At 47.5% G+C, this 21,724-nt stretch overlaps 1 protein-coding gene across 9 annotated transcripts; it reads left to right on the top strand.

Annotated features, from left to right (window-relative positions):
- The first annotated feature begins 88 nt into the window (after positions 1–88).
- src (v-src avian sarcoma (Schmidt-Ruppin A-2) viral oncogene homolog) lies at positions 89–21,520 on the top strand. Of its 9 annotated transcripts, none has more exons than XM_078088953.1 (14): positions 987–1,438; positions 6,387–6,512; positions 13,198–13,459; positions 13,558–13,657; positions 14,955–15,053; positions 15,625–15,651; positions 15,874–15,977; positions 17,034–17,183; positions 17,278–17,433; positions 17,681–17,860; positions 17,981–18,057; positions 18,168–18,321; positions 18,723–18,854; positions 19,010–21,520. In XM_078088953.1, exons 3-14 carry the CDS (start codon positions 13,207–13,209, stop codon positions 19,216–19,218), a joined length of 1,641 nt encoding a protein of 546 aa, XP_077945079.1. In that variant the 5' UTR covers positions 987–1,438; positions 6,387–6,512; positions 13,198–13,206; the 3' UTR covers positions 19,219–21,520. The 9 variants fall into 9 exon arrangements, with proteins under 9 accessions (XP_077945097.1, XP_040048192.1, XP_077945079.1 ...); XM_040192254.2 differs by lacking the exon at positions 6,387–6,512 and adding an exon at positions 14,496–14,513 and having other exon boundaries at positions 989–1,438; XM_040192255.2 differs by lacking the exon at positions 6,387–6,512 and having other exon boundaries at positions 989–1,438.
- Positions 21,521–21,724: the final 204 nt, after the last annotated feature.

The raw sequence follows: 21,724 nt of genomic DNA, 5'->3' as shown, positions 1-21,724 counted from the left end.
TGGTCTGCGCATGCGTGCTGGGCGAATCACATTGATCTGTGAGACGAGTACGCATGGGCCGTCTGCAAAGCGACATCACCATGCTTACAGAGAGGTGTCGTTTGTGTTTCAACAACGTTTCGCTGACAGGCTATTAAACCAGGAAGTCCGAATCTGTGAAAATCTTTCCAACTCCACCGAACTCAGACGCCATCTCGCATGGATGCTGCGCTGCGTTCACAATTATTTGTGTGAGTGGGAAATTTGAGATTCATGTGTGGTTGATGAACGGTTCATTCTGAGATAGTTAACTGGTCTTATTCTGCGATTCATGGCAATTAGGATCCAAAACAGCTCGCTAAACAGAACGGTGTCACGGGCGTCAATAGTTTTACATATAATCTTAAATATAGTGAAAAGAAAGGGTTGATTCTTAAGTCTCGCGTGCCTCCTGAAGGCAATGCGGTTGAGGAAGCTGTCACTCATTATTATACGCCCCTCCTAGTTGATGCCCCGCCCCCTACGCCACATCAGGGTCAAATGTCTGAATGTGAAAAAAAAATATCCGAACGCGAAATAAATATATGTGAAAAAGTTTTGAATCTGAAAACATAAGATTTGAATCTGGAAACATAAAATCTGAATCTGAAAACATAAAATCTGTGAACCGAAAAATACAATACATCGAATATCAAAAAAATATATAGAGTGAAATGAAAAAAAATATTTTATTTAAAAAATATATAGAATTGAGTCAAAACTATATTCAACCGAAAATACTTTCCGTACGCTTATTTTTATTTTGAATACATTTCTGTCATTTTTTCAAGCTTCAAAACCAAAACTTTTCAGGTTCACATTTGTTATTCAAATGATCAAAACTTTTGACCTGCGTTTGGCTCCATACGCCGTGAGGTGACCTGCAGCCTCGCGTGAGCGCGGGGACCTTCGCCGAAATCAGGGCTCGTTCGTGCACGGAACAAAAAAAAAAAGCAAAACGACCCCCACCAATCAGACGTCGACGTTGCGCTGACGTCTCCTCCCCGGACTGCCTCTCAGACCGCGGTGTTATGATCGTGATTTCGGTGTGTTCCGGCACAGACGCCGACGGCCCGGGAGAAGGTCTCCGTGCGCGACTGGGCGTTCCGGCGTACTTTACTTTTTTTTTTTTTTTAATTCGATTCATTCATACGTGAACGGGAGAATGTTCCCCTCGGAGTCACCGTGCGTCATGACCTCACCGCCCCCCCGTTGAATGGGATTCCTCATCGCCTCCGCGTCGCTCCTTTTGGCACACAGTCCGCCTGGTGCCGCCGCTCCGAGCCGCCGATTTTTACGACCCGTGAAGACTTTTGGTTTCCCTCATCGGCCCCCGCGAATGGTCTGATACGACATCCGCCCTTTCCGATCGTCAGAACAGCGACCGTGCGCCAGATCCCCCGGTAGCCCGCGCGTCAGGGTAAGTGCCCCAACTTGTTATTTTAGAGAGGGGTGACCTCAGTAACGACGTACAGGGGGGGGGGTCATAACCGAATGAGAGGCTTTAACGATGCTGCGGGATGAAGCCACTGTGTGCTCATCAGTCTCCTCATGCTCTCTTACACGCTACATCTCTATGAACCAAATGTTCTTAATGATTATATATATATATATATGTTATACTATATATTAGTGATCAGAAGGTCACTGTCATTGCTCACTTTGTGGTTTATCGAGGTCACGCTTGGCCACAGTTACAGAAACTCATCAGAGCTTTTTTTCCAAAGAAAAAAGCTGTATACTCTACTACACAATCCCTTCTCTGCAGCATTTTGTTGGTGAAAAGCATGACCACACAGCGCGTTGCTGTGCATATTCTCAATGTTAAGAGAAACGGCTCCCTGGGTGGAAGCTCTCACAACACAATGTGAAACCTGGCAGCGGGTTTCAGTTTTTATGGGCTACCTGCTGTACTTGCGCTGCTTTATGTGAGAGTGAGAAGATCAGAGTGGATCAGAGAGAGACTGTGCATATATACTTTCAACAGCGCCAGCTCTGAATAATGTGCTTTTTCACTCAGGATGCCACTGATTTTTCCTTCTGTCGGATCCCACACACATTAAAAACAGGATTAGTCTCTCTCCCACTCAACATGAGTCAAAGCCTCAAATATTGACTCTAATGTGGTGGCGACTAATAATAGAGAAGACTGCGTAATTGTATAGTCTCTATGATGTTTTCCCCCTGAGCTTATAGATGCAGTCCAGATCCTTTCGTAATGGTTTGTATCTTAACAATGTGACATTGGCCTTTAGTCCTGACTGCCGGAGCAGGTTCAGCACGCGGGTCTGCTGTCTAGAAAATGGTTTATTATCTAGACTAGATTTACTCTCAGATGAACGTCTCATTCAGCTTGTGCGCTCTCGGCACACACACACACACACACACAGTACACACAGAACACACACTTGAACCTGCTGTGCCACTGATGCGGGGTGATTTTAGAGCTTTTTGATCTGAATACAGAATATTGTGTATAAACCCACAGTTGAGTCTTTATAATCCTCTCTGAAACATTTCTCCAGAGGCGCATCAATATTGGTCATACATGTATTTTTTCCTGAAAATAAAATTGCTATATTATATATTATATTTGATTATCAGTAGTGCTTTAGACAAATCCTCCAAGAGATTTACTTTGACTTTTTTTTGTTGTATTTTCCAGAAGGAATTAAAATGTTTGGCAACATTCAGGCAAAAACAAATTATATCCCGTCGATCCAATATCCTTAAATTGTGTATCAGGCCAATGGCGTACAAACTAATGCTGGTCGGGATGAAGTGCAGTTGCATGTAAGCCCCCCGCCCCCCGCCTCCTATTGGCCTGCCTGATGCCCTTTTGGGTTGCTGTCAGTCTGTATCACACCCTCAATTAACACTTCTGACGCGGTCTCAAAGGGGGAAAAAAAAGGATTCATGAAAGATTCTTCCATCTACAGCAATGCCAAGAAGCACTTCAGCAGGTTTTTACCAGGCTCATAACATGCGACAAGCGAGTGGGGAGTCTATCTCTCTGTGGTACGAGATGGCCCATTGTTACTTTTCCAACTGCCTGGTTCCGGGCTCCGCACATGGGGGACCTAATGCCCCTTGGAATCCCATGAATGCTCCCCAGTGAAAGCTGTAGATGTTTATGTCAGCTCCCATGCGATTGGTGGAAAGTGGCTCTCATGGCCGAAATTCCTGCTAATTGGCAGCGTGGTTGTGGACTGGCCCCTTTTGTTCCCCCCCCCCCCTTTTTTTTTTACTAGAGAGGTCTGTCTGTCATGGTGATACACTGGGCCTGGCATCAATGAGGCGCTTGTTTCCGCAGCCACACCGGCCCTGCAGGAGTCGGCGGCGTTTGCGACAAGGCGCTTCAACTTTCCAAATTGCCTTTGTGCACCAATTCAGGGAGATGCAGGAGAAGCATTTAGGGGCGGTGTATGGAGAGACCTTTTTCCCAAGCATCCCAGCCGAGCATATTATTAATGACGTGGGTCGTTGCCAACCGAGCGGTTGCGTTTAAACAGACTCCTTCTCTGGCTGGCGGTTTGCTGGGTTCATCATTTGATCTGGTCAGTGGCCCACTTTCCTTTTGCTCAGTTGATCGTTAGTTGGCATTGAGCGCTGAGGACATATTGTGATTTGTTTGTGATACAGAAAGAGGATCTAGCTTATTGGCAAGAGATATGCCGCACATTGAAAACAAGAGATGACAAACTGCAGGACAAAGGCTGACTTCTTTAGTTTGCCAGCGAAACGTGGGACAAACTCGGAGGGGAGAGAACGGGAGATACACGAAAAGAGGGGCGCGCGATTCGTGACGGATTCCTGCTGACAAAAGCCTTTGAATTTTTTATGCGGCAGATACTAAACTTCTGTCGCTCTGGCCCAGATTTGGTGCTAATTAGTGCCCAGACACTTTCTGGGGCATATAGTGTAGGAATGCCAGTGCCACCTGTTCTCTCCCGTCCTGCCTTCATGTGTCCTGCCTCTGCGTTTCAGTGGCCTCCATCCGTGTCCGGCATTGTTGCCTTACCGGCCGCGGACCTCAAGACTTTCACTTCCGCTCGGAGGGCTTTATTACTTCCTGAATAAGTGACCGCGGGAGAGAAGTGGACGTGCACACCGCTGCAACCTGTAGCCCGCACAGCCGGTTCCTTGCACCCAGTGGAGGCAGTTGAATGGTGGAGGATGCGGAACTGAAGCGCTCCTGACGCGTCCCTCTGAGGACCTCTGTCAGAGGGGCCGGCCATTTGAATGAAGTGTCTCATAGTAGTTTGACACAGGCAAACAGAGGACGGCCTGTGTCCTCCGAGGATCCCGCTGCCACTTCCTGTCCCTCTGCCCTGGGAACGGTCCAGGGTGACACAGGCCACGCACGGCCGCTCAATCCACCCAGTGTTGCCCCGCCGTGGAAAGAGCGATCGCTCTCGCGCCCTCATTCCCATCTCGCTCCGTGCGCGTTTCTCCTGACAGGAAAAGAGTCTTTGGCGCTCGGAAAGAAGCCTCTGTGTGTGGCTTCTGTGCGGGCGCAGCTGTGCGAGCCCCCGTCAGGAGGATGAGATGCTGCTCGGCCTCTTCTCAAAGCGTAAGGCGCCCCGTCCTGTGAGAACCACTGTGGGGTTTTTAGCGAGGTGGTGGGGGGGGGGTTGATGGGAACGCATTTTGCGTGACAAATTCACATCGGGAGAAGTGGGTGCTTATTATAACTTCACCGAGTGACGCATCAAGCAGCGGAACCAACGCATGAATTGACATATCATTGTACTTACAATGCTTACGAACATGACACTAACAAGCGTATGTTCATTCACCCCGGTGCTTGTCTTACGTACGGATATAATGTACCAATGTCTACCTCGCTCTCGCTCAGTGTGCTTTGTTTACTGAGCCTTTTTAATGCACTGTGGTCTCAGTTCTCGTGTGCCACTGGCTATGTGGCTACTGGCTGTCATATGGCGGATACAGCTGATCCTCCAGTTGCACCTCACGTCAACACCGTGACCTCCGTCAGCACAGTTGAGAGGAAATAGGCTTTAAATTTTGTTTAAAGCTCCTTTAATTTGTGGCTGTTTGTTGGTGGAATACAAGCACACGCCACTATCTCCATTCTTGAAACCAAAATTCAGGTTGTTTCCCCTGGTTTGAGTCTCGATCAGATAAGGAACAGCATCTTCCTCTTTCCTTCTCAGCATAGGCTGGTTTATTGAACGCACCCTTCTGTTACGTAAAAACAAACCACCAACGCTCTGCTGTGATTGCCTAGCAGTCAGCGTATAGTCACATTTGAATGTTGAAATCAGTGCCACCTGAACAAAGGGGTGGACTAAAAGAGAGGAAATCACTCCAGTGTTCGGCCCGTCAATCTATTATGGAAATGTGGCGGCTGGGAGCAGTTGCGTCTCGATGATGAAGCGTGACATGGGCCCATTTTCAAATTCGAACGGCAAACTCTGGTGGGTGTTTCAGATTTGTTCCGCTGCTCTTATTTGTCTGTCTCTAAGGAAGCAGTTTGAGTTCATCCATCGCAGCCATAGAAGTGTTGATGCAGCATGCTATATTTATCATTCTGCGCCTGCTGTTCCCTCTCTCCTAGAATGTTTATGTAGGGGTTTCTACCCCCCCACCGCCCCCACCGAGTCATCATAATATGAACGTATATGATTCTCGACGGCAGCACGACACCCTCGGCGCGCTTTCAGCCATGTGTTTAAAAGGCGGACACTCCGCTCCACGGGCCTCCGTCGCGGCGGGATAAACAACCCACGGCGCGCGAGCTGCGACCTTGACCTCGCATTCTTGTTTCCGACTACGTTGGCTGCTCGGTACGGCTGAAGGGAACGTGCTTGGGCGGGTGGCTGGCGCGGCCCGCAGGCAGCCCCCGGGTGCCGCCGGTGTTTCTACCTGCTCACCGTCGCATTCCTGCTACGTTGCCCGGCGAGCGGGAGAGGAGTTGCGACCCGCCTTTTCTTCCACTCCTCCGCATTCCTCAACCATGACTTGGCCCCCGTCGCACTGCTGCAACCGACCCGAATGTCACAATGCAACTCAAGGATTCACTGTAGGCAACATTTAGTTAAATATAGGCCCATATGATATTGCAGAATATCTCAATTGTCATCTGGCATTACCAGCTGAACGTCTCCCCAGCACCGTACTGGCAGTTTGATAAGCAAACAGTTGGTTTTCCTCCACAGGCGCTTACAGGGCCGACACATCAGAGGAAATGAGATCCTTCATTTTCGCCTTTTTCCTTTCCTGAATGGATTTGGTAAATTACGGGCAAAGAGCGCTAGATGGGAGGGAGGGTTGCCAAAGCCCTTGAGGATTATATTTATCTTCTCTCTCTCTCTCTCTCTTCCCTGCTTCTTGTTTGAACACAGCTCATCAGTCTCAGCTCACCTGATGGCCACGTTTACATGAGCGCGGAGGAGCAGAGAAAAGGACGTGAAGCCGACCTGGATATCTGAGACAGTGCAGCCGATTCCAAGCACTCCTGTCTATTCTCAGTGTGTACGTGCCGCCACCCGCTTCTTTTATACCCCGTCGACGCAATTCCCGTGAACACGCCCCCGGTCCCTGTACGGCGGTCACAGCCCTGAGCATGCCACACGTGCCTCAGATCTCATCGTTCTTCCAGAGGAATGAGAGCTGCTGCTGCTGCTGATGGATGTGTGTCTGTGTTCATCACAAGCTGATAAGGGAACAGCTGAGAGACCGCGGGTTACGTTTTAACACGGGCTTGTTCGGCGCTCCATTTGACGTTTAAATGTGCAACGGTAACTACCGGTGAATGCGCTGCAATTGATTAGCTGTTTTGCAAACAAACTGATGAGCTAAGCAGAGTAAATTACAGTAATGTCCCGTGTCTGTCTCGCCTGAGCCGTGCCTGTCACACCCTGTCTAGGAAAGTCAGTCGGACGTCTCAGTCCAACCACACGACGACTATCGGTGCAGGTTTTCTTAATGTTGACTGCGGGATGGGGGGACGGGGGGACGGGGGCCTTTGGAGGGGTTTCCCAAAACGTCAGGAGTGAAACAATTGTCTGGAAAAGGTGCGAAATGATTGTGCTGTGAATACGCGACCGCAGCGTGAGTCAATACCTGGTGAGACTAGACTAGTAATTCATGTCCTGGTCCAGATAGGACTCACGGGACTGGATTGAACTGGTCTTCGCTGTGGGAAGGGAAAACCTTGTGTCACACGTGTCCCGCTGTCGGGTGGCGTCTTCTCCATGTCGAATCGCTGCTGTGGAACCGGGAGGCTGCTGTTAGTCTCAAGTGTTTCCGTGTGGGATTTGTGGGCCGAGCTTGTTCCGGATGAGCTGAAGGACGGTGGAAAGGAAGAAGAAGATTAATGGAGATGAATTATAATCGGGGGGAAAGGTCTTTTTAGAGTGTTCCCGTTAACTCAGCCCAGCATATTGACTGGAAAAGAGATTTTTAAGCCAAACAAAGGAGATGTAACATGCTTTAGAGTTGTTGGGAGGCATATTTTGCTACCTGGCTAATTGTTCTCCCCATTTCTAGTCTTTGTTTTAGGACAGCAGTTGTCATGTCAAGCACCGAAAGGAAAGTATTAATCTTCTTATCTAGTCTTGCAAGGAGAAACCTCATTACCACATTTCCCGAAAATGCTAAACCCTCACAGTATGTCCCTCCCTTTCCCATCAGCCAATACATCACCTCTACTAAAATGGCCCAGATATTTTCTCACTGAGCCTCAATCCCAAAATAATTTGTTGTATGTCATACTCAGATTACAAAAAGGGGATAACGGAAAATCCATGAATTTACAGTTGGTGCCAGCAGTGTTTGTTGTTTGAAAGTAGACAAACAAATTCCCCTGTAAGCACAGGGTTTAAGAGCGAGCGGCCAGCTGCTCAGCCGCATGAGCCCGGCGACGTCATGTGACTCTAAAGGACCAGCTGCGTGTGCAGCGTTTGGCAAACAAAAAGGTGATCCGAACACGCTGTAGGTTGCGTTCTGAGCACAAATACCAGTGGACACACACACACACAAACACACACAGAAAGGGGAAAGGGGCTCGAGGCATCTTATCCTATTAGTGTAGAAGGCCAAACCCTGCAGCCGGCTGAGAGACCTGAGGAAAATGACTAAACGTTAATGTTTATAATGGGAATCTTCCTCTAGATCCCCGGAAATAAATCCTAATGGAAGGAATTTCTTAAGGCACATTTCCTCTCTCCCTCTTTGTCCAAACTCTGCTCTGTTTTATCTCCCGAGCGCTCTGCAGGGAGTGACCGATATTCCACATAATCTAGAGAAATGGAGCTGCTGGTAATCTTGACTTTTTTCGTCATCCGACAGGCATGCAGTGTTCTGGCCCAAAAGGTCCGTGTGCAACCCTTCTGCCGCTGTGTAGTTTGTTGGTTTGTGGAATGCTTGGAAGCGCGTCCATGGCAACGAGCTGTGTGTGTGTGTGTGTGTGTGTGGAAGGGTAAATATTGACTTCACCACCTCCCCATCCCGGTGTCTGTCCGACACAGGACACACAGGGAGGAGGGGGGTGGGGGGGCGACTCAGCAAAGTCCTGCCATCGGGGGGGGGGGCGTCTGTTTACCTTCAGATCTAGTAGCAGCTCACTGTTCAGGATGTACCGACAATGCAATACTTTAAAACATTCTTCATCTTGGCTCTCTCTGCAGATTTACCTGATGGGGAATAAAATGGGAAATGGACGTAAGGTCGGCAGTTGCTGAAACCTGCAGTGGTTTGCAAACGCAGCCATTTCCTCTATTTTACGTTCGATGAAGTAGAGAAAACAAGAGGACATTCAACTGAAACCGAGCGTTGTCCAGAATCAGGAACCAGCCCCCCCCTGCTGTGATACAGAATGATTGTTGGGTTTCTTCATCAAGCTGTATGAAGGGCTTGTTATAAACTATTGTAGGTGGATTTCGTTCCCGTTTCTTTTAGAGCAGACGGATTTGTTGAGACATGATAAGCAGACGGGCTTTGACTGCTCGCAGGAGCAGCCGCACTCGTAGTGGTTTGACTGGTCTGTTCCGTCCCGTCAATACAGCACACGAGTGGGCTGCAGGCCCCAGATGCAATGTCATTGCGCCGTTCGGCGATTAGGGAATAGTTGTTAATAATCTGGACGGAACGAGCGGGGGCTGGATTATGCTATACAACCGGTGGCTGGTGACGCAGGAGTCAAAGCCTCAATACCCACCTCCCTCCACCCTCCCTTCACCCGGAGTAATTACATGGAGAGCATTGAGATGAAGGAATACACCCGCCGGGCATCTGACACCAGGACCAGTAAACCACACTTCACGTTCTGTATATGTTCCATGTTGACACACACTAACACAAATAGTGCAAATAGTGCTAACAGGGTAGCATGTCTCTGCAGTTTACCCCCTGTTGTTCCCTCGGCGTCCTTAAGAGGACTCGCAGAAGGGGCCTACGTCTTAACTCGTCTCCTGCACACCGGCCCACAATCGGGGGTCACGTCTTCTCGTATCATCTGATCCTAAACGTACTCGTAGTCACCCGTTATTCCCACAACGTGACGAGGCGTTTCAGACAAACGCTTCATTGTTGTCAGGGTTTTTTTTGTGTTTCAGCTAAAGCTCAATTGTGACCTTTGACCCGCGCGCCCTGAGGCATTAACGGGCGGCCTTTATTCGTGGAGGTAGATCGTCAGAACACCTCCAACCACACGCCAATACCAGCAGGCAACGGGAGGCAGAAGTGAGTGGTCTCTTACTGTAGCTGCCACCGCCACACGCAAGCCCCGACACGCCACGCATCACACAGCAGAGCTTCACCCCCCCCCCCTCTCCCTCGGTATTACTCCCAGTTTGCTCCAGCCCCGTAGCGGGGAGGCTCTCATTAACCCTGCATACGAAACATCTGAGGCAGGATTGTTTGATTTTTGATGTCCGTGACTATTTGATCCTTCCCCCGAATGATGAAACCGTTTTTTCCATTTTGAGGGGCCGGAGCAGCGGGGAGTTAACCGCACAGGGGCTGTGTTGCCGAAGGAAATGGACCAGTGTCGTGAGCGTACCGACTCCATCAGTGGTGCCTGTTAATGACACAACTCCTCTTTTCTTTTTCTTCAATGGCGGAGATCGTAATTCTTTTCTTTTCTCTTTCAAATGCAAAAGCAAGCAAAACCGGGATATTCAACATCCTGTTGGTGGAAAACAACCCCGGCAGCGATATTAAAAGACTATTTCCATTTACCAAAAGCCCCGGAGACTTGAAGGATTTGGAATTCATTGTAAGATCTTATGCATAATTAAACAAATCCCCCACTCACTCAGCCACACACCCCCACCTTGCCAGAGGGATTTTGAATGCAAACCCCCACCCCCCAAACGGTGGGTGCTCGTTACAGTATCTCATCCCTATTAGGCCAGAATTAGTCTCTTGTTATTATCAGCTACCGACGATACATTCACAAACAGCATTCCTGCAAAACATGACGTTGTTTGTCTTCGTGACTTCCTTCATTTCCATATTTCCTGCCGGCTGTTGGAGCTAAAACACGCTTAGAGCTGGCAGCCTGCGAGCTAAAGGCCACTTCTGTGTCTTGTTTACGCCGCCTGCTGCGAGCTGACAAAAGATGGTTTTGTTGCAAACCGAGTGTGAAGAAAGAGAGAGTCTCTTAATTCCTCTGTTTGTTGCTCACTCGGTTCGGTCTCCGGCTCCGGGACTTTTCAGTGCATTTGTCTGGTTTTGCAGCATTGGGACGCTGCTGGACGAATGAACCTAATTCTTTTCGACCTTGAACATTTGTGGCAGGCCGAATCAGATCTGATGCCGCATCACGTGCACAGCTGCCGTCCCGCAATCCTGTCCAGCGTTGAGAGTTATTCATCATTTAGGCGACAACACGTACGTGTGCGCAACGGGGGGAAGCTTTGAATCGGCCAACAACTGTCGATGAGACGGGGAGCGACTCCGGCGCGATGGCTTATTATCTATGCAACCCGTCTGCCTGCTGGGGGAGAGAGCAGAGATCACACAAAGAGCAGCTCCCCCGAGTCGCCCGGCATCTTTGTGTCTGCCAACCTGCACGCTTTGTTACGCTTGCGACCTCCATTTATGCAGACATGCCCTGGGGTGAGGAGGGTTGGCTATCGGCTGCCCGGCTCCATTGACCCCCCCTTTCCCCCCCGACCCTCTTAGCTTCCTCGCCCTCCCCTCCTCAGTTACGATGCCAACCCCAAACCAACCCCTCCCTTCCTTTCACTGCTCCCGTTTTACGATTCCGTTTCCGTTTCTGAGCTGCGTTTGTCTTTCGGATGAGCTCCCATGTGCACATATACTGTACATCCAAAGGAATCTCAGAAACTGGCAGCAGGCCCTTATCCCCTATGTTGCCTCTGCTTCCCCTCGCTCAGCAGATTGCCAGCCTGAAATAAGAGGGGAGGGGTGGGGGCGCAGGCAAAATGACGGACACGAACCAGTGACAGCTCGGCTAATATCCATTAGATAACCGCGCTCGTCTCTGTGCCGCGCGTTTTCCACCATATGCCGCTGCACCGCCCCGGCTGCGAGCGTGCCCGCCAGCCCGCGCGGGTGTCGGCGCTTGTCCCCGAGTGAGGATTAGACCGGTTGCCTGCGAATGGGAGGGAGGGGGCTCACGCATTGGCCGGCTCCGGTGTCAGATCCAACAGATGCGTGGCCTCTTAAATAGTAACAGTCAGGCGCGGCAATGTCAGCTGAGCAGCCCGACACCGGCCACATGCACTCCGACCCGCCTCTGCTTATCTGCAGGGCCTCCCCAAGCCCACCCCACCTTCATGTGTGCTTTAAATTAGCATAGACCCCTGTGGATGTAGCTACCCACGATAGGACGTGCTTGACTCTAAATGATCCTTGGCTTAGTGCAACGATTTCCTGGCACTAAGCTGTTATTGGAGCCATTTCATCAGCCCAAGTAGGAGGGGGAGGGCGAGGAAGGGGGGGGGGGGCTTTAGTAATGAAGAGATGTAGAATTTCAATCCAAAACTGCCCCCTTGGCCTTTGGTCTGTCCTCATCCGGCTTTTGGAGAGAATCTCCGTTTATGTTTAACACTGTCGCCTAATAACTCGTATGCTCTCACTGGTTAAATCGACCTGGAAATTGAGACGAAATAAAAAACCTAAACTATGCGTGATCGTGTTGAAATGTTCTGGTCACGTGAATGAGAATCAGTGGCTGCACACGAGAGTTCCAACAGAGGATTCATTATCAATGCATGTGTTGATTATTTTCACCAGCAAAGCTGCACTAATCAATTCTTTCAAATTAACACGGGATCCAATGAGCTGTAATGTGAACAGGGTCACTCCCTCGTAATGATGGAACCACAGAGCGTCGTTGCATCACACTTCGCCCAAGTTGGAGAGCGTTTTAGCCTTTTTAGGCAATTTCTTTCTTGGCAACACTTGATGAGATTCTTTGTGTGTGTTTGCTGTGTGACTTTGGTGTTAATAAAAGGGTTAGTTTGGATTCAGCAAAGTCTGGCAAATACACAGATCAGCAACCCTCTGTGAGGTAAATCCCATTTTATTCATTTCAATGGAGCCGTGGCTGCGGAGAGAGCACAGATGAAAACAACCGCCTCAGTCAGAAATGGCTCTAAACCCGTCAAAAAATAATTGGAACATACTGTACACTTAAACCGATCCTTTCTTTTAGTGCGCCATGTGGTTAAAACATGTTTATTTGTTGCCCCATCGATCCCGTTAATGACGCAGGGACTCTTCTTTGAACAGACTCTCTGAATAAAGCCATGGACTGTGGCACCGCAGAATGCGGATGTCTCTGTGTGTGTGTGCATCTGTGTCTGACACATGTTCAGGCAGGAATGCGCGACGTGTCCGCTGTGTGTGTGTGTGTGTGTGCGCTCAGCTGGTGGCGGTGCTGAAATGCGTCTCTGTGTGTGTGTGTGTGTGTTTGGAAACCGCGGAGCGGCAGCTGCTCCTCCGTCCGCCGAGGAAGCTGCGGTTCATGCGGCCTTACATGACGCTGCGCCTCGGTGGGTTTAGAGACGTGGTCTCCTTTTCAGTCTCTGCGTTTCTGCATCTGGCATCTTTCCAGACGATGAGATGAGAAAGAAAGTATTTCCAATGCTAATGCTAATAATTATATCAGTTTTGTTCCTATAGTGCCTTGAAATACAATTTCACTCATATCTGATATCTCTTTCCTCTAATGCACTGCAGGCCTCGGCCATGGGAGGATCCAAGAGTAAGCCGAAGGATGTCGGCCAGCGGACCCGCAGCCTGGAGGGCAACCTGAGCTCCGGCGGCGGGGTTGGCGGCCACCTCCTCAGCGCCAATCAACAGTCCTTAACACCCAACCGCAGTCCCACCATGGAGGGAGGTCTGGGCGGCAATCAGCCTATGACCAACAATGCAGAGATGACCCTGTTTGGAGGCGTGGACAATAACACTGTCACCTCCCCCAGCAGAATCACACTAGCAGGTGAGAAGCTCAGCTTAAAGATATTTGGATCTCTTTTGTTTTTAATTGTGTCAACAACAACTAGTGTCTGGTAATGGCCAAACTTTCTGTCCTAATAGGAGGCGTGACAACCTTCGTGGCGTTGTATGACTACGAGTCTAGAACGGCCTCAGATCTTTCATTCAGGAAGGGTGAACGCCTCCAGATAGTGAACAACACGTAAGGAAAAGCCCTTCTTTTTAAATCATTCTTGTAACATTCACACTCTCTTTGTGAATGATGAGGGATGACTGACAACTCCGTTGTCTGACTATGCATCCCGAAGCCTGTCGCCTCTCTGAAACCCGCTGTAACCATAGAAACGGGCTTCTTCAGTAGAGTTGGCTGGCGCGTTTCTAGAAAATCTTCGCTTCATTCACAAAAGGCCGACTCCGTCTCGCCGCCCACCTCAGCGAGGACGTAACTATTTTTTTATTGCGTTTTCCCGAAGACCCGGTTACCAAACACAAATCCAACCTGCTTGTGGAGAGCCGTGCTCGACTTTAGAGCTCTTACCCACTGAATCAATGGAGGTGCAATGAACCATGTACTGTGGTGCTGTTTTTCTATCAAACTGCTGACCTAGAAGGCGGGAGCTGAGGACAATGGTGGATCATCACTGCATCTGGCCCCTTAAGCAAAGACCTGGGTCATTATTGGGTCAAGTACAACCAGAATACACAAACAATCTCTAAGATTAGTTTTATGGGTTATTAGAGTCAAGTAAGGTGGCAGGACAACTTCTCATAGCTGTCTGATTGGTCCAGTTCCATTTTGTAGCCTTGAACAGTGAGCTGATAGGGTTTTTATTGTAATAGTTCCGTCCCCTCTGCCTCATTGTTGTGCCTTCCATGTCTGCAAGTTACGTAATGATTTAAAATATTTCAATCAGCATATTGGTCATATTATGAATCTGCACTTTTTTTTACCAGCTTTCTTTCTTTAACCCCTGTCTTTTCCACCATTTCCTTTTCATCTCTCTTTTCTATTTCATCACAAACCTCACTTTTTTTTATAGGAGGAAAGTGAACTGCAGGTTTGTGAAGCTTCCCTGCCATTTGTATTTGAATGTCCCCTTTGTCTGTCTCTGTGTTCGTATCGTCCCTTCTGCACTGTAATACCACTTTGCTAGAGAGGTACAAACCACATAACTCTTCCAATGCAGCCCTAGAACCGTCCCTCCCCATTGTCACAGCTACACAAATGCATGTTTGGTTAAAATTTAAATGACGTAACACCCATTTATTAGAGATACCTGGGCTTGCCTTTATCAAGCTTCTCTAGCTCAGCTTCTGTGGCAAGTAAAAACCTCCGAGTGGCTACAGGGAAAGCAAATTTCATCAGCAGCAGCAGCATATTTTGATATTCTGAGACACTTGATAAACACCAGCCCTTCTAGTCAGACGGACTCATTTGTGTTGTTTTGGTTGTGCGATGAGCCCCGCTGAAGGTGTGTGTTGTCGTTTCATGTGTGCAGAGAAGGCGACTGGTGGCTGGCGCGCTCCCTCACCACCGGAGAGAGTGGTTACATCCCCAGCAATTATGTGGCTCCGTCTGACTCCATCCAGGCAGAAGAGTAAACCTTCTTCTTCTTCTTTTGCTGTCTCTTGTAATTGTCTTTAATCATGCACACTGAAGTATTAAGAATTTCCATGCGTCAATGTGAACTTTCCCCCTCAATGGAAAGTACGACGCCTATTTGCTTCCTTGCCGAGAATTAGACGAGACAATTGAGATGACGCTAATATATCTGTGTTAGATTGAGCTACAGTCAGCAGCTGGTTAGCTTAGCTTAGCACAGAGGCTGAAATAACGTGGGGCGAGCGTGGGCGGGGCTAGCCGGTTCCCTGTTTCCAGTCATTATGCTAAGCTAAGCTAACCAGCCAACGGCTATACTGTAGCTTCAGACTGCCATCAACATGTACAGATTTCGTCAAGAAAGCAATTAAGCATATTTCCACAAACTGTGGGAGTTTTATTTAAAATTACTGAGGTACGTTCACGGTTTTCTTCGCCTGCTTGTCACTACTTGTCACTACTTGACTTTGCATGCTAACCCGCTTGCTTATACAATCGAGCCACACAAACTACACTATATTATACTTTTATAACGACTCAATTTCTCACTTTCCCTCCTGCCTCTCCAGTCATCTCAGACTGACTCTAGAGTCCAGGTAAGCAGCTGCTGCACTGTAGGCGTTAGCATGCGTTGCATCTGGAACGCAAAGACCAAGTTTCACCACATTTTCTGAAACCATGAGCGACAACTCACCCCTGCTTCTTCGTCATTCCTTCTCCTTCTCCTTCTCTCACACACATTGTCTTCCCCTCACCAACCTGCTCCCTGTGTGGCCCATGTTGTTGTTTTTTTTATTTTTTTATCTCAACCTCACCAGGTGGTACTTTGGTAAAATCACTCGCCGCGACTCGGAGAGGATGCTGCTAAGTTTAGAGAACAGGAGAGGGACTTTCCTGGTGCGAGAGAGTGAGACCACCAAAGGTAAGAGGGCCTCACACGAAGAACAGGGTCGGGTTGGGTGTCAAACCTCAAGTCTTAACCAAAATATGCTTGCTATCCAAACCTTTGTTTGCTCCAAAATTCTTTCAAATAAAAAAAGGGCTTTTGTCAAGGAAATTCCTCCACGTAGGCAAATTTGCCTTTACATGAGCAACATGTTATTCATACACGAGGTCTGATTTTGTCCTGATATTTGAATAAAACAACCCTATCGGACGGGGAAAGGATTGTCATAAGCTTTCAAAAGCAGAGCAGAATATTGGGGACTTACTTTAATAAAGTGTCTCTTTGTGTCTTTGTGAAACGCCCGACTTGCTGCAACTTATTCAATTTATCACCGGTATCTTTTTTCAAATGCATTTTTGTGGGCTTCTAAAAAAGACAAACATTTGATCTGAACTTTAAGCTTGTGACATGTCGTAACCAAATTGCACAGCGAAGGAAGCTAATTCTGCCACGCATTAAGATATGTCGCCACGCTGTGTGCGAGACTAGAGAAGAGAGAAAGAGGGCAGATGGGAGAAGGTTGGATGTGGCGCCCATGGGACTCTGTCTGCAGGCAGTGCTGTTAGGCTGCTGCAGCAGCGCTGTCCCCTCAGGTTTAGCTGGCTTTGTGTTTGTGTGCGTGTGTGTGTGTGTGTGTGTGTGTGTGTGTGTGTGTGTGTGTGTAATTTACGTACACAAGTACATTTCAGGATTCCTGTAGTTTCCTAGTACTGGATATCTTTCCGAGTAGAATAGGAGAAGGGACACGGCGGGGAGGGATGAGGCAGAGCGAGCAGATGAGTGAGTGGAGAGGTACTGGGTGGGTGAGCCGGACAGAATTAGGTCAGTGTGGATCCTGTGCAACCACAGGCCACATCGTCCCAGTTCCAGCATTCAGGGAGCTCTGGGATTCATGCTGTTTTATTCAACTGACGGATGCTGCCCTCTTGTGGCGCAACGAGCGCATTGTCACCAGAGCTTGAAAGCTTAATTTCTCTCTTTAATATCCACGAAAACTATGTCATCACGCTATTTTAACTTCTTTTTTTTAAGGTGCCTACTGTCTGTCCGTATTGGACTATGACAACACCAAAGGGCTGAATGTGAAGCACTACAAGATCAGGAAGCTGGACAGCGGAGGCTTCTACATCACATCTCGCACACAGTTCAGCAACCTGCAGCAGCTGGTTAACCACTATCGCAGTGAGTTCATACGCTCACATGAAGACTGTTCTGTGATTTGGGAAGGAAGCGCGCTTCCCTTCCTTCACCGCATGTCTCCTCTTGTGTCCCCCAGAGCACTCTGATGGGCTGTGTCACAGCCTGACAGACATTTGTCCTGTGCTGAAGCCTCAGACTCAGGGCCTGTCCAAGGATGCCTGGGAGATCCCGAGGGAGTCCCTCCACCTCGACCTGAAGCTGGGACAGGGCTGCTTCGGAGAGGTCTGGATGGGTAAGCCGTGCTTCGATCTGTTCCCTGATTAAAAACGCGCTTCTGTCGATTTTTCTGTCATTCTATTGAAACACATCCAGTAAACTATAGACAAACTGAAATAGAAACTATATTCTTCCATAGTGATTTCAAATATCTACTCAAATCATGAATTTCAGCTCCTTCTTTTTTCTTCAATGCTGTTATTGTTTCCATAGCGCATAGCTGTTATGGTCAGTATGCAAGAAATAATCTTTTTTGAACTCAGGAACCTGGAACGGGACTACACGCGTGGCAATAAAGACTCTGAAACCAGGCACCATGTCTCCGGAGGCCTTCCTGCAGGAAGCTCAGGTCATGAAGAAACTGAGACATGAAAAGCTGGTTCAGCTTTATGCCGTGGTGTCCGAAGAACCGATCTACATCGTCACAGAGTACATGGGACAAGGTCAGCAAGGACTCATCACACTTATTATAATAATAATAATAATAATAATAATAGCTGTATTATATACTCCTCATTATGTAGGTACTTAAATCAAATACCTGCATTTGACTCTGCCAACAGGTAGTTTACTGGATTTCCTGAAAGGCGACATGGGGAAAATGCTCCGCCTCCCCCAACTAGTGGATATGGCTTCACAGGTCAGCGGCAGTAGTTTGATGCAGTAACACTTCTATTACTTCCAAAAAAAAACTGTGTGCAGGTGCTTTCTTTCAGTGCAGACGATCCCAAACGTTTGTATATTTCTCAGATTGCTTCTGGGATGGCTTATGTGGAGAGGATGAACTATGTGCACAGAGACCTGAGAGCCGCTAACATCCTGGTGGGAGATAATCTGGTTTGCAAAGTGGCTGATTTTGGTCTGGCTCGCCTCATCGAGGACAATGAATATACTGCGAGACAAGGTGAGATTGCAGCAAGGAGGTCGTCTTGCAGTTTCTCAATTTAGCAAGTTGGTTCTCCACCTGATTAGCTTCCAACCAAAATGTATTCATATCTGTTTTTGAACCCACATCACACGTTATAGGGAGATATGAGCATTTCGACTAAAGGGGGACATTTTTCCCCCCGTAATTCAAATATTTTGTTTAGATTTGGAGATGTGAAAGTATCCAGTATATTTGAAACAACATGTTAGAAACGGTTTATGCATTAGAGATTCATCTGGTTTTCTTTCTCGTCCCTTTGATTATCTCGTAATCCCTCCGATCGGGATTCAATTAAGTGATTTTGGACAGACATGAATGTAAACTGCAACACGACAAGGTGGTGATTGTAGTAAAATAATGAACCTGTCCTCCTGCAGGAGCCAAGTTCCCCATCAAGTGGACGGCCCCCGAGGCCGCGCTGTACGGCCGCTTCACCATTAAATCTGACGTCTGGTCATTCGGTGTCTTGCTGACTGAACTGGCCACTAAGGGCAGAGTTCCCTATCCAGGCAAGGATCGTTTTCTCTCTTTCTCTTTAAGGCGTTTTTTATCACGGAGGCTCGATTGCCAACATCACGCTCCACCAGTCCAACAGCGTTAAGATCAATGTCCTAATAAAATGATATGCTTCAAATTGTGATCACGCGTTTCTTTGCCCTCCCAGGAATGGTAAACCGGGAGGTGTTGGACCAGGTGGACCGCGGCTACAGGATGCCGTGTCCGGCGGAGTGCCCCGATTCCATGCATGAGCTGATGCTGACCTGCTGGAGAAAAGAGGCCGAGGAGAGGCCCACCTTCGAGTACCTGCAGGGCTTCCTGGAGGATTACTTCAACGCCACGGAGCCGCAGTACCAGCCGGGAGAGAACCTGTGAACTGGGCTGAGCCGTGGGAATGTGCATGCGTCCTGCATGCGCAACACTGAGCATGTGCATCTACTGCTGGAGGGCACGGGCGAGTACGTGTCAGGGTTTGTCCGTGCTGTTGAAACGGGGGCGAAGAGCCGACTGCATTCTGGGTACTCTTTGACGTCGGTTGGTATCCGTGCGACAAGAAACCAATCAGCAACCCTCAGTTCCTGCTTCTTTCCAAAGTCGTTGTCTTGCTCTTCAATCGCAAGTAAACGTCTATACTGTGGTATTTTGAGTTTATTAACCAGTGCTGTGTTATTATTCTGTATGTCAAATCAACACCCTGCAACATCCAAGCGGGTTTTTCCTGCCTTTCTTGTGTTTGTAAGGCGCCCTAAATGTATACATTCCCCATGCATTCCTCCTGTGTTAACTCACCCGACTGTGACACGAAAGACGGCACATGGGTGAATCCTCCGGAGAAGAAATGTGCTGGAAGCCCGTCTTTGGGGTGTCGATTTTATGCTGAATTTTCTTTGGGGTACCATTTAAAACAAACAAATGCTCGGAGTCCGTCTTCCACTTTGACAAACAACTTTTTGGAACGTACAGTAGTTTTCCGGGGCGATCTAGGTTTTATTTAGTTGTTAGACCTGGATCCACCGGAATATATTCAGGTAAAAGATTTGACTTTAAAACAATGCTTCCGCTGTGCAACATTTCAGCTAGTGTCCCGACCGCTGTGAGATTGAGTACCAGACTGACACCTTTCAATTCTCTTTAAGAGTGCGTAGTCTCACTCGCCAATTGGAAGAAATTGGTGTATCGCTGTGATCAACATACAGCTAAACTCAAAGAAGAGAACAGACAGAGTCTATCTATTTTCTAATGGTGACTTTTCTTACAAACCAATGGCTACTGATCACTAACGCTCGTCTCAGGATGGAGAAGGCTAGAACTCTGCTGCAAGGATTTTTTTGTGCCATTGAAAATCTCTTTTGTACTCTCTTCTACTGTGTAAAAGTGTATTTTAATACGCTGCTTTTCTTACAATGAAGTCTGAGTTGTGTAAGCAGTTGTTGTTCTTCTTAAAGGACAATCCACTGAGACCCTGCACCCGAGTACAGAACCAGCCGGCTCACCGTCAGCGGTTATGAGGTGCTGGTCTTCAAGCATTAAAATTGAGATCAGGTGACTCTTCTGGTCTACCTTTTACGTTTTTGACCTTCATTTATTTGAAGATTTCTATCTGTAATCAGACTCAGTATTTTATTAATTAGCGCACACTGGCGTTATTATGTTTGTGTGATAAATGAGGTACGAAGTGTACGCGTGCTGAAGAAGGTAACGCCGCCCTCCAGCTGCCAGAGAGCCTTCCCATATAAACAGCATGTACAGCAAATAAATTGGCATATTGAAACTTAATTGTAAATATCTTTAATGCTTATATTTTTTTGTGTATATCACCTTTATAATTTATTCCTTTGACAATAACCCCCATTGTTTATTTTACTTTTGGCGTCATCATTCAAACTTTAATGTTTATGGTACTTTCATGGGTTTAATAACAACAATAACGATATAAATCTATATTATTAAAACACAAATGTTTGTTTTTTTCTCTGTGCTTCTGTATTTCTGTGAAACGTATCCTGGTTGTACATTTTTAGTATGTCTGACGGAATAGGTGAGGAGAACTGCTCCGTATCCACTGACTCAGTACTGGTTGTCTACCGGCGTAGAAATAATAATACATTATACAATCAAAACCACAAATGTTTACATGGAAATAATCTTCAAATAAAGTTGCTGCGTGCTTCAGAGGTAAACGAGCAGTTAACCAAATGAGATTGTTGCTAACCATTTTTGGGAGTTTCCTGGGTACACCTGACCAGCAGAGTGTGAGTGTGTGTGTGTGTGTGTTTGTGCGCCCACAATCGAAGGAGTTTGATATCTGTGAAGCGTACTGTGTCCTGTGGACATGTGCCACAATGAATCCGTTGACCTGCGTGGGTGTGGTCGGGCGTTCTGGCATCGTTCCCTTATTTTCCTGACCTGTCACTCAATGCATACGAGCAAAAGTACACAAAAAGGATCGGTTATTGGTATGCAGCGTTGCTTAGAAAGCCATGGTTATTTCCTGTTGGGTTTTGTGGGTCTTCTCTCTGGCTATGCAGATATTTTTTTATCTGTTATATTCCTATATATACTTTTTTCTACTCTATCCATTGGAGATTTTCAGACAAATAGCTCTTTGTTAAATCCTACTGAATATTGTTCAAATTTAAAAGTATGTTTCAATAAAATTTGTATATTGCCAACTCTATCTTGTCGTGTTCATCAACTGAACTAACAGTGTTTCTTATCAGGAAGAGCTCGCTGAGTCAAGACGTCTGTGATCAAAGGTTAAATAATAAATAAATGAAAGGCCGAATTTTTTATTTGTCGGTAGCCTGAGTGCGGGTGTGGCTTTTATTTACAAGAGATAATTTATGGAAGGTGATGTAAATGTAAAATAATAAAAGATAAG

The sequence above is a fragment of the Gasterosteus aculeatus genome, chromosome 2 (genome assembly GCF_964276395.1).
Source record: "Gasterosteus aculeatus chromosome 2, fGasAcu3.hap1.1, whole genome shotgun sequence".
In the NCBI taxonomy this organism is placed as follows: Eukaryota; Metazoa; Chordata; class Actinopteri; order Perciformes; family Gasterosteidae; genus Gasterosteus; species Gasterosteus aculeatus.
The sequence above is the reverse complement of the archived record's forward strand: the minus strand, read 5'-3'. Positions and strand labels throughout refer to the sequence as shown.

Excerpts from the sequence above, each read along its gene's own strand:
- src (XM_040192254.2), top strand. The coding sequence starts at position 13,207 with ATGGGAGGATCCAAGAGTAAGCCGAAGGATGTCGGCCAGCGGACCCGC. Across the intron at positions 17,184-17,277 it reads GCTGGTTAACCACTATCGCA|AGCACTCTGATGGGCTGTGT; the intron begins GTGAGTTCATAC and ends TGTGTCCCCCAG. Across the intron at positions 18,322-18,722 it reads TGAATATACTGCGAGACAAG|GAGCCAAGTTCCCCATCAAG; the intron begins GTGAGATTGCAG and ends GTCCTCCTGCAG.